Genomic DNA, 12,745 nt, shown 5'->3' with positions numbered 1-12,745 from the left:
ATCAGTTTATTTTTGCACTTTTGTCATAAAAGTATGATCCATGTTAGGGCAGAGATCTGCATTAAACAAGTGCATGTAGTGCTAATCTCAACATGAAATACTTTCAATTTTTTTCTTTCATGATTCAGGTAGAGCAAGTGATTTTAAACAATTTTTCAATTTACTTCTAATATCTAATTTGCTTTGTTCTCTTGCTATCCTTTGCTCAAAAGAATACCTAGGTAGACTCAGGAGCTGCTGATTGGTAGCTGTCCATATATGTCTCATGTTATTGGCTCACCCAATGCATTGAATTAGCTCCCAGTAATGCATAGCTGCTTCTGCAACAAAGGATACCAAGAGAACAAGGCAAAATGGCTAATTGAAGTAAAATGAAAGGTTATTTAAAATTGAAAAAAAAAATGTGGGTTTCATGTCCCTTTAAAAGTAATAATGTATTTTATTATTGCACTGTTATTTGCATATAATTATGTGTTTAAACCCGGCAAAGAGGTTAAGCAAATGGTTAAAGTCAGAGCACATCTGGTGAGCCAGTGACAAAAGACATATGTGTATAACCATCAATCACCAGCTAGCTCCCAGTACTGATCCTGAGCATACATAGGTATGCTTTAAAAAAAAAAGAGAACAGAAATAAATTAAAAAGTGTCATAAAATCACATGCTCTGAATAATGAAAACATTGATCTTAACTCATGTTTCCTTTAATTGCTGAAGCACAGCTATGAGTTATTGCGCGAGCACATTGCTGGTTTCTGGATAAAGACTATGCAATAATATCTGCACCCAGCACTAATATCCTCACTGTAGCAATGCAGCCAGTCCACCTTAAGAATACAACTGCAGACACCCAGTAGGAGTGAGGGGGCTGGACCTGTAACTGAATGCTGGCTCCTGACACTCTATGCTTCAGTCACACTGAAACTACTCCCTCCTCCCTCGGGTGAACCAGCTTCACAAGGAATGTTTCACCCCAGAAACTGCTGCTGTAAAGGTATTTATATAAAACGATAGAATCCTCCTATAAAGAAGGTTTTATGCGTTTGTCACTATATTGCTGGAGCGCTGCGTTTTCTAAAGGGCAACAGTTGTACTTTATTGCTGCTGATCTGATCTCTAAGCGCTACTAACCATTCACTTCCTGCTAACTGGATTTAAATCTCCCTCCAAAGTCTGTTGAGTTGGAGGAGGGGGCAGCGTGTGAAGTTTTAATGTGATTCAAATGTAACTTTTTTTATATATATACATTTATGAACTGATGATCGAACTCACTTGTACAAATTTGCTTGTTGCCATATAACTATTAATGGAATTATCTGCTGTTAATTTGTGTGTCCCATCACTTCTGACTTGTCCCTCCCCTTTTAGTTTCTGGGGTAATTTCAGGACAGGATGGAATCTTATGAAATGAATGAGAATTATAAAACAGCTTTATTTAAAGGGCTATTTATGTTTTGGGGATAATTAAGTCACATTTTGGCTAATAAATCTGATCATGTTGATACATATTTAACCTAATGATCCTTTTTGAAGTTTATTATGAAACTATATTTAATCCAAAATAGTTTAATATAAAATTTTAAGTCTGATGTTCATTAGGGGCACTAATTGGACTCTAGGGCTGTTTTTTGTATGTGCATCTCGTCTATACAATGGTAAGTTAGAGACCAATTTGTATTTGTATTGCTCTGGTGATTGGTGAGAAATGCAGTGGGGACTAATTCATTCTTTAGGGCGGGTTTGGTTTGAAAATAAACTCCAACCAGCCAGTAACTGGTCATAGGGGGAGGTTCCTTATCAATACTAAAGAAAAATGTGCCTGGCTGTGCTGTTCGTTATAGGATTAGGTTTATTTCTCCTTCAAATTTAAATTTGTTCTTGTCTTTTGCATTTACACACATTTCAGTTTTACTAATATATGTAATAAATATAACATCTGGGCTGATTTTCCTATAATAGTTTGGAATTGCTTTCTTATATAAAACTTTTTCTAGTAGTTTTTTTTTTTTTTTTTTTTAAATATTTTGAAACTTTAAATGTCCTACAATGCCTTATCCTTTATTCTAGAAGAGCTTTTGGGTATTATAATTTATAGCACTTTTTATAGGTTAGTATGATAAATTGCATTATCCATACTGTAAATTAATCATAATAAATACCATAAGCTCCATGTACTAAGCAGTCAGCGAGCTACCCGCAACAAATCTCGCGTCAAAACTCGCAAACTGATATGTACAAAGCCGTCAATTATGTTAAAACTCGCATCTTTAAAATTGCGAGCGTACTTATCCACCAAACCTCGCTACCGCTCTATTTTTCACTGTAATTAGACACATTTGACCACCAACTCGCCAAAAAACGAATGTACTAAAAAATCTATTTGTCCGCTCGCTACAATTTCCGCTCCCACCTCGCTATTTTTGCCTCGCCACCTTTTAGGTGGCGGGCAAGGTACAAAACAATAGGAAAGTCAATCTAGACGCCAGTCTAGACATATATAAAAGGCAGTAATATCAGCATTGTACTTACAGCATAACTGGCGTCTAATTTGTCTCTCATTTCCATGTACATAAATTGCGCCCAATTTGTCGACTGTAATTAAAGAGTAATCTATTTAAATTTGTATTGTTAGTTGTCAATCTTTATAATTATTTTTATATTAATATTTATATATTATCAGATCCAGATGAAGCCATATCCAAATTGTAAATAAATATTACAAAAATAACGCTCTGTTATCACTCTTCAAAAAATTTTGAACAATAATAAAGTTGTTTAGATAAGTTGAACTTTTATAGGAGCAAAATTCTATTCCTGCGACTACTATGATGTTCGTGACACCTTGCATGTCACGTGTTAATAATTGGCCAGACAATTCAACTGAAAGTTAAGTACCATCAGCTTAGTCGCGGCGAGCGAGGCGTCAAATTTATCAACAATCCGCAACTGCTCGCGGCGGGCTAGACTTGTCTATTTATTGGGGGAATATTAGTACATAGCGACAGCGGACACCATTTCGCCCGCGGCGAGTAACGGCGAGTTTATCCGCGTCTACAATGACGGATGAATTGACGGCTTAGTACATGGAGCCATATATCTGGATGTATTTTTTAAAGTTAGGACACTGGAGTTTGTATACTTTAGAATTGACTTTTCAGTGGGGAAGTTTATAGTTTCTGGTATCTTCAGTGTGAGATTCCTCTAATTCCTGTAATGTTAAAAACACTTTTATTAATAAAAAAAAAGGTGCCCAGGGTTTGGGTAAATTATTTAAACTTTGGTTGTTCAGCAGAGATTTTCCTACTGTAATTGTGTTTTTATTTGGGTAAGAATAAGGATACAATGTGTGTGATAAATAATTTAATCAATTGTTAGATTTGGTGGTTATCTCAATGTGTAACAGCATGACATGTTTTAAAGGGACAATTAAACAATTTGAAATTACAATACACTTCTATTGTTTGCCATAGAATAACATATCAGCCAAGTCTAGACATTTTTAAAACAAAATAACATCTAGTTGGGTACATCAGTTTTTCAGTAGCCAAACTCCGCCTACCTTTTGCCTTATTTGGATGAGCGAATCAGGGCTCCAGTCTGCTGCTGACAAGGCTAGCCACAGTTATGTTGGTATAAAGTGCTTTTGTTTTGCAGTTCTTATCAGTTTGTCTTTATTTATATATATGTGTGTGTGTTAGCGTTGAGAATTCTGCAGTGTATTTTTTCAGTTTTGAGAATTACAAATGTAATTACACCAAAAGGTGGGCAAAGTTGAAAAAATGAAAGTTTAATGCAAAGTTGTTTTACTACGTTTAACTACTCGTTATATATTAAGATATTAAAGTGTTTACTGTCCCTTTTAATGAGGATGTAAGCGTTCAGTAAGGCCTCTGAATCTGAAGAAATTTGCTCAATGGCTACAGGGGAGAGCAATTAGTTAAAAAAAAAAACACTTGCAAGAATCAGAGCATGGCATTTAAAGAAATTTCAAATGTGCTTTGTTCTCTTGGTATCTCTTGTTCTAAATGAATATGCACATATCATACACTAGTGGGTGCTAGCTGCTGATTGGTGCCTTCATACATCAATTTCTTGTGATTGGCTAACTAGATGTATTTAGCTAGCTGCCTGTAGTGCAATGCTGCTCCTTCAGCAAAGGATGGCAAGAGAATGAAGCATATTTGATGATAAAAGTAAATTTGAAAGTTGTTTAAAAATTGTATGTTCTATTCCTATCCCTTTTTAAAGCTGCAATGGATGTAACTCTGACAGTGCATATGACCATTTGTGTATCCCGTTCAGAAGATCTGTGTGTGCATATTAATTAAAGGGATATTTTTCTTGTCCTTCCCTAGCTGGTATGTAAAATATATATTGCACTTTTCCTATCTCTCAACCATTGGGGTATTACAGCTGCAGTGCCCTGGGCTGAGATCTTGTGAAATCAGATCTTGCTGCCCATGACATCACAGTGGGACGTAATTTGCAATCGCCCATCTCAGTACAAGTGATTGCTGACATTGTGGTTAGGGTTAACCGATTGTCTAGCATCTAAGTGGGTTAATGGAAGGTTTGACACATGAACATTATGTTGTGACAGAATTGCGCCAGCGATATGGTTGGGACAGTTGAGATATTGCTCTGTTTATTACAGGCTTAGAAAAGATCATTCATTAAACTTTCTTGGAGTTTTTTAAACTTTTTTTCACCTGGGATCCTTTTTTTAGATTGCAAATACTTTTTTGGACCATATTATTATAACTTGGTACAGAAAAACTCCTTGTCAGATAGGACATAAATATAACAAACAATTGAGGGGATTATCAGCTAAAATAATTAAATTCACCTTTTGTAGCCATTGCTAATCCCGAATTCTTTGTCTAACTCCCTATACCTTCCATGTAGGCTTCTCCCCTGTGTGTGTCAATAAGCCATGCCCACTCACTGTGTGTTCTCTGCACATGATGTTCCCTCTAAAAAATATTTTGTGCAGTATGTGATTTTTTTTTTTTTTTTTTTTTTTCTTCACCTTTTGCTATTTTTGGCCAATTGACTAAAATGTGTGTGCAAATTTGAAGAGGTACAAAATGTGCCTCCCTCTCATTAAGCAAAATACATCTACACGCATGCATATACAGCCCAGATGTGTCATGAATGACATTATTACAAATAGTTGTATATGCATTAAAGATGAAACATTTTTGCAGAAATGCTTCTAGTAAAAGTAATAAATTACTTGTGCACGGTCCCTCACATATGTTATTGCTAATGAAAGTATAATGCAAAAATGCTTATTTCACGTTGAAATATACTCATGCAATTTCATTTTTAACCTTTCTATCCCTTTAATGGGACAGTCAGGTCCAAAATAAACTTTCATGATTCAGATAGAGCTTGTAATTTTAAACAACTTTCCAAATTACTTTTATCACCAATTTTGCTTTGTTCTCTTGGTATTCTTAGTTGAAAGCTAAACCTAGGTAGGAATCATATGCTAATTTCTTAGACCTTGAAGGCTGCCTCTAATCTGAATGCATTTTCACAGTTTTTCACCACTAGAGGGCGTTAGTTCATATGTGTCATATAGATAACATTGAGCTCACGCATGTGAAGTTACCTAGGAGTCGGCACTGATTGGCTGAAATGCAAGTCTGTCAAAATAACTGAACTAAGGGGGCAGTTTGCAGAGGCTTAGATACAAGGTAATCACAGAGGTAAAACGTGTATTAATATAACAGTGTTGGTTTTGCAAAACTGGGGAATGGGTAATAAAGGGGTTATCTATCTTTTTAAACAAACATTCTGGTGTTCACTGTCCCTTTAATTTTCCTTTATAAACAAAGTTGTGTAAAGAGTTGAAAAAACAAACATTTGGAGAACAAACAGCAGCCGCCTATTCCTTTCTGTGTAGCTGACACTGTACAGTGTTTCTTCGATATCCTTAAAGGGACAGTAAACACCAGAATTTTTGTTGTTTAAAAAGGTAGATAATCCCTTTATTACCCATTCCCCAATTTTGCATAACCAACACAGTTATAATAATATACTTTTTACCTCTGTGATTACCTTGTTTCTAAGCCTCTGCAAACTGCCCCTTTATTTCAGTTCTTTTGACAGACTTGCGTTTTTTAGCCAATCAGTGCTGGCTCCTAGGAGCTTCACGTGCCTGAGCTCAATGTTATCTATATGAAACACGTGAACTAACGCCCTCTAGTGGTGAAAAACTGTCAAAATGCTTTCAAATTAGAGGCAGTCTTCAAGGTCTAAGAAATTAGCACATGAACCTCCTAGATTTAGCTTTCAACTAAGAATACCAAGAGAACAAAGCAAAATTGGTAATAAAAGTAAATTGGAAAGTTGTTTAAAATTACATGCCCTATTTAAATCATGAAAGATTTTTTTAATTTAATGTCCCTTTAATCATAATTTTGCTTTAATAAAACTTTTTTTTTTCCCTAGAACTATTATTTCTTTAAGATTTATGTATTCATTTTAAATGCTGCTGTGCAATAGCTGGTCACTTTCTCAATTGATAACGTTGTGCTGTTTTTCTTTTACCGTTCAGCCACACACTGTCGCTGCTCCAGATGTTTTGCTGCCCCTCCGAGAAGGCGAGTGAGAAAACGCCCATGCATACTGACGCTGCTCAATCTCCCAGAGGATGTTCTGTTGTACATTCTAGAATGCCTACCTGTCCCGGATATTCTATCCATGCGTAAAGTGAGCTAATGGACTTGGATATTATTGTCTTTATGTGTATAGAAAATATTATTACTTTGTGTGTTTTTTTTGTTTTTTTTTAGGCTGAAAAGTGATAGCGTGTGTATTCTACAGGTGGCCCTCGGTTTACAACGGTTCAATTTACACCGTTTCAGAATAACAACCTTTTTTTCCAGTCATGTGACTGCTATTGAAAAGCATTGAGAAGCAGTGCATTTATTAAAACAGCCAGTAGGTGGAGCTGTCCGCTTGTGTTGCAGCAAAGCCAAGCAAGCTGAAATTAATCAGTTTAACCAGACCTGAGCTATCGAGCAGATTTCAAAGGAACAAGATTTTCTTGTCTATAAATCAGTCCAGATTGGAATGCATAGAAAGAACTGTTTGCATAAAAATGCAAGTGAAGTCTGTGTTGTGTGATTATTTTATTAGGTTTATAATACTGTTTATCATTTAAAGTCTTCATTTCGAAGCTTTAAAAATAATGTATTAGATGTTACTTATGACAATTTTGAGAGGGGCCTGGAACCTATCTCCCTCACTTCCCATTGACTTACATTATAAACTGGGTTTCAATTTACAACGGTTTCCATTTACAACCATTCCTTCTGGAACCTAACCCCAGCGTAAACTGAGGGCTACCTGTATTTTAATGTTAATTACAAACTACTTCAAATAAAATGGGAGGGGGCACCACCTCACAATATAATAATCTATACTGAATTCTCTATAGAAAATGTTACCACTTGGGTGACAATATGAAGCTGGTGGTGGGGTTGATAGAATATCACAAAGTATTACATCTAAAGCACAAATTAATTGCATAATTTAAAGGGACAGTCAAGTCCAAAAAAACTTTCATGCTTTAAATAGGGAATATAATTTTATACAACTTTCCAATCTACTTTTATCACCCATTTTGCTTTGTTCTCTTGGTATTCTTAGTTAAAAGCTAAACCTAGGAGGTTCATATGCTAATTTTAGACCTTGAAGACTGCCTCTAATCTGAATGCATTGTGACCACTGGAGGGCGTTAGTTCATGTGTTTCATATAGATAACATTGAGCTCATGCACGTGAAGTTACCCTGGAGTGAGCACAGATTGGCTAAAATGCAAGTCTGTCAAAAGAACTGAAATAAGGGGGTAGTTTGCAGAGGTTTAGATACAAGGTAGTCACAGAGGTAAAATGTGTATTTCTATATTTCTAATAGTTTGGTTCTGCAAAACTGGGGAATGGGTAATAAAGGGATTATCTTTCTTTTTAAACAACAAACATTCTGGTGTTGACTGTCCCTTTAACATAAATTAATTTAATAAAAATTTGTGCAATAGATATTTACATTTTAATATTGGCTAATTTTATCTGAACATTGATTTTAAGGGACATGAAACACTTTTTTTTTCCTCATGATTCATAGAGTACATGCAATTTTTAGACAACTTTCCCATTTACTTTTTATTATCTAATTTGTTTCGTTCTTGGTATCCTTTGTTGAAAAGGTATACCTAGGTAGGCTCAGGAGCTGCTGATTGGTGGCTACACATTTATGCCTCATTTTATTGTCTCACCCATGTGCATTGCTGTTTCTTTAACAAAGAATACCAAGAGAATGAACCAAATTAGACCATAGAAGTAAATTGGAAAGTTGTTTCGAATGGTACTCTTTATCTGGATCATGGAAGATAAATTTTGGGTTTCATGTCCCTTTAAATTTTACCCGGGTGGATAGTAAAATTAGATAAAAATATATTTAAACAGGAGCGCTGTAGCTAAAGGTGAATAGGATAGTAAAATTAGCCAGATGATGCACCCATTAAAAAGGTTTTGGGGAGAACACTGCAAAAAATATACTTAAGAATCCACATGGAATTGAAGCACCTCAAAGTCTTTGGATAGTTCTTCTAGGCTGTGTCTTCTCCAACATCAAATTGTGGTTCCAATTGGTAAAAATGAATTTAAAAGAACAAAAATAGAGCGCGCTACACCTGTTTTACAATATATTTAATGTTTGTTTCAGGTCCATCCTTACTTGGGAAACTTGATAGACACGTGCAATAGTATTTGGACCCGAGCCAGCTTCAGAGACATTTGGCCTTCCCCTGAAAACTTGCATCTCTTTGAAAGGTAACTTTTTTTTTTTTTGCTCTTTTAGTTACAAAAAACCCTTTAATGTTTAATTTGGACTTTTTCACAAAACAAGGATAGGATATATAAAGTGGGTGTAAGGTTTCTTTAGGAAGCCTGATCAAAGAGTAAGACCTTTATTCTTTTTTTCATAAAGCCTGAGATTTTCTTTAGGAATGATGTCCAGATGGCAGTATTGCAGCTGCCAAAATATAGTAGTCTTCATTTTGCTATGACCAGAAGATGCCATGATCTCCTGTTTCAGCCCTCTCTGGTATCCAAGAGGTTAAAGGGACACTAAACCCACATTTTTTTCATTCATGATTCAGATAGAGCGGGCAATTTTAATCAACTTTCTAATTTACTCCTATTATCATTTTTTTTTTCCCGTTCTCTTGCTATCTTTATGTGAAAAAGGCATCTTGACTATTATTTTGGTTCAGTACCCTAGACAGCACTTGTTTATTGGTGGGTGAATGTATCCACCAATCGGCAAGAAAAACCCCAGGTTGTTCACCAAAAATGGGCCGGCATCTAAACTTACATTCTTGCTTTTCAAATAAAGTTACCAAGGGAATGAAGAAAATTTGATAATAGGAGTAAATTAGAAAGTTGCTTAAAATTGCATGCTCTATCCGAATCACAAAAGAAAAGATTTGGGTTCAGTGTCCCTTTAACATTAACCCCTAACCTTACCTGAGACTGAGGTTGGCCACAATATTCTTTCATGAGGATATAGTCAACAACAAGATCTCCCAACTGCAACACTGCGATCAGGAGATACCAAAGCATGGTGGTCCTTGGTAGCCCTGATGTTGGGTGCTGAGTTATGCTAGAAGTGTGTGTTTTTTACTGATCATGATCTCCCACCTTCTGGCTTTCTTTATCATGTTTTTTTGAGTCTGACATATAGGGGCATAAAGACTGCTGCTCCATAACCTGTCTGCCTGCTCTGAGGCGGCGGACAGAAATCAACCCGATTGAGTACGATCGGGTTGATTTGACACCCCCTGATAGCGGCTGATTGGTCGCGAATCTGCAGGGTGCAATAATAAATGCAGGGAGCGTATACTGTCGTCATTTATCGATGTGCAGCGGACATGATCCGCTATATCGGATCATGTTCGCTCGCACCATCATAAATAGGCCCCATACTGTGCTCAGTGACCTAAAACTGGGTTTAACAAATTACGTTTGAGGAGCCAGTCACATTTTTTTAGTCTCAAAATGTTGTTTGCATGTAAATTTATATAGAAAGAATAATACCAAAAATTGCTGCTGGAAGTAAAATTTAGGTGCTATGGCTTCCTTGAATTTGTCAAGCCTAGGTATTAAAAAAAACATTTTACTGTAAAAATTTTCTTCTTTTAATGCGTTCCCAAAGGTCCATTTTACTTGACAGAGTGTATTCAATTGTTTTCAAATAGCTTCATTACCTTTATTTTGTCATGTGAAACAGTTGTTTTTGCCTTTTGTCAATACCACCTTATACTGAAAATGACAATACTGCATTATTGATTTTAGTAAACAAGAGCCAGCAGCAGAAGTCAACCTCCAAGTGGGGGTTTGGGGGGGGGGGGGGGCAGAAAGAGTGCAGACCATTTGCAATGTTGTTACTGCAGCTGCTTTGAATACAGTATCAGCTGATTACCTGACTACATTCTCCCTTTAAAGGGACAGTGCACTTAGGGAAGGAGCTGATACTAGTTCATTTTATTCACGTTTGATGCAGAATCACCCGGCATGCCGGCTTATAATAAAGCACAGTAATTAATTTGTTTCATCATAATAATGATCACATATTCTGAAAAAAAATAACCTGTCTTAATTTCCATAGGGCGGCAGAGTATGGCAACTTTGAAGCTAGTGTGAAGCTTGGAATTGCGTATTTGTACAATGAGGGCTGTAAGTGCTTATTTTATTTTTATTATTATTATATGAACGGTGGGGAAGTTGTACTTTGAAAATGTGTTTAAAGGGACATTAAAGCCAAAAAAGTTTTTCATGATTCAAATAGAGTATGCGGTTTTAAACAACTTTCTAATTTACTTCTATTTTCAAATTTTGGTATCTTTTGTTGAAAAAGAGATGAGGGGCACTTTATGGCATCAGTTTTTCAAGAATGTTATCCATTTGCAAGAGCATTAGATTGCAGCCCTATTTCCTGTCATGTAGTGATCCAGATGCCTACCTAGGTATCTCTTCAACACAGAGTATCGTGGGAACAAAACAAATTTAACAAAAGGGAGAATAGTTTACAGCGCCAAAGGAGTAAACAGTTGAGATCTTAAAGGGACATTAAACCCAATTTTTCTTTCTTTCATTTAGTAAGAGTAGGCAATTTTAAACAACTTTCTAATTTGCTTCATTCTCTTGATATTCTTGGCAGAAAAGCATATCTAGATAGGCTCAGTAGCTACTGGTTGGTGACTGCACATAGATGCCTCGTGTTATTGGCTCACTCATGTTTATTGCTATTTCTTCAACAAAAGATATCTAAAAAAAATAAAGCACATTAGATCATATAAGTCAATTGTAACATTGTTTAAGATTGCATTCTCTACCTAAATCATGAAAGAAAATTTTTGGGTTTAGTGTCCATTTAAATAAAAAAGGGAGTTCACAGTGAGGTAGAGATGATATCCTAAACGGTCTATGGGATACCTGTAAAGAGATTGAAACAAAAGGTGCAAAACCTGGGAGACAATATAGCATAAAAGGTAATAGGCTTACCAGTAGTGAAAGCAGGTAACTCGGTTAGAGAGTGAAAAGGTGGTTGACGCGTTTCGGCCTTTAGTAAGTCCCTTTTTAAGACTGAGCATCATGGGAAATGTAGTTCCAAATCCTATGGAGGGACAAGCTTGAGGATGTCTCTGTTAAAGCGTTGAAACAGTAGCTGTGTGGAATATAGTCATGTTAAAGGGACTTTAAACCCTGTGTGATAGCTGCTTTTATCAGCTCAATTACAATTGCTACAAACAGGTCTCAGCAGGGGATATGAGATAGGAAGAAAAGGCTTTTAAATCTGGGATAACTACTTTACAACCTGGCAGCGCTCGTTACTTTACAGAAACTCAGGGGAATTTGAAAGCTTACAATTTGTAGAGTTAAATTACTGGTAAACTAATGAAAATGTATTGCAGTTAGTTTAATATACAAAATTAAACATTTTATATGAGAATCTCAGTGTTTAATGTTCCATTTTAATGTTTCTTTCTTAGTATCCATGTCAGATGATGGCCGAGCGGAAGTCAATGGACTAAAGGCCTCACATTTCTTCGGCTTGGCAGAAAAGCTGAACACCAGAGCAGATCCCTTTGTGTGGCTTTTTATCCGGCCGCCTTGGTCCTCGTCTGGGAGCTGCTGTAAGGCTGTGGTGTTCGATAGCTTGAAGGACAAATGTGAAAATGTCACAAGTGAAGTGCAGACAACAATGGTGAGTTATATAGATAGTTTGTGGATTACATAAAGACAAACATATCCTTTACCTTTATTTTGGCATTTTAAATAGCTGACTTTTGCCTGTGGAATCTCCACCTATACTGTAAATTTCACAACCTAAATATTGTCTTTAAAAAAACTGTAAACATAGCTAACAGACGAAATTGTGCTCCCAGTGGGAGGTAGGAGAGAGAACTAATATTTTAATTCATTATATTAGTATTGGGCTTTTGTATACAGACAGAGATAAGATAATGAAGCGTGTGTATAGAAAGTGATAAAATAAGGAGATCTGATTTCCCTGTAAGCTCAGCCCAATTATAATGGGTTGTGGCGACAAAGGATAAAATCAGCTGTTTCTTATACAAAAATAAACACAAATGATCAAATTCTCATATGTTGTATACTCTGCAGCTGGTATAACAAGTCATTGGAAACACAGTAAAAGGAAACCAATTTTAC

The 12,745-nt window shown here is 36.0% G+C and overlaps 1 protein-coding gene across 2 annotated transcripts in view; it reads left to right on the top strand.

Moving 5' to 3' along the window:
- The first annotated feature begins 924 nt into the window (after positions 1–924).
- CCNF (cyclin F) overlaps positions 925–12,745 on the top strand; it is a 45,100-nt gene continuing 33,279 nt past the window's right edge. For both annotated transcript variants that reach the window (XM_053694365.1, XM_053694364.1), the window contains exons 1-5: positions 925–993; positions 6,565–6,719; positions 8,736–8,842; positions 10,680–10,747; positions 12,064–12,278. In XM_053694365.1, the coding sequence (XP_053550340.1) occupies positions 963–993; positions 6,565–6,719; positions 8,736–8,842; positions 10,680–10,747; positions 12,064–12,278 (576 nt within the window). In that variant the 5' untranslated portion in view covers positions 925–962. The remainder of the gene's footprint in view (positions 994–6,564; positions 6,720–8,735; positions 8,843–10,679; positions 10,748–12,063; positions 12,279–12,745) is intronic.

The sequence above is a fragment of the Bombina bombina genome, chromosome 11 (genome assembly GCF_027579735.1).
Source record: "Bombina bombina isolate aBomBom1 chromosome 11, aBomBom1.pri, whole genome shotgun sequence".
In the NCBI taxonomy this organism is placed as follows: Eukaryota; Metazoa; Chordata; class Amphibia; order Anura; family Bombinatoridae; genus Bombina; species Bombina bombina.
The sequence above is the reverse complement of the archived record's forward strand: the minus strand, read 5'-3'. Positions and strand labels throughout refer to the sequence as shown.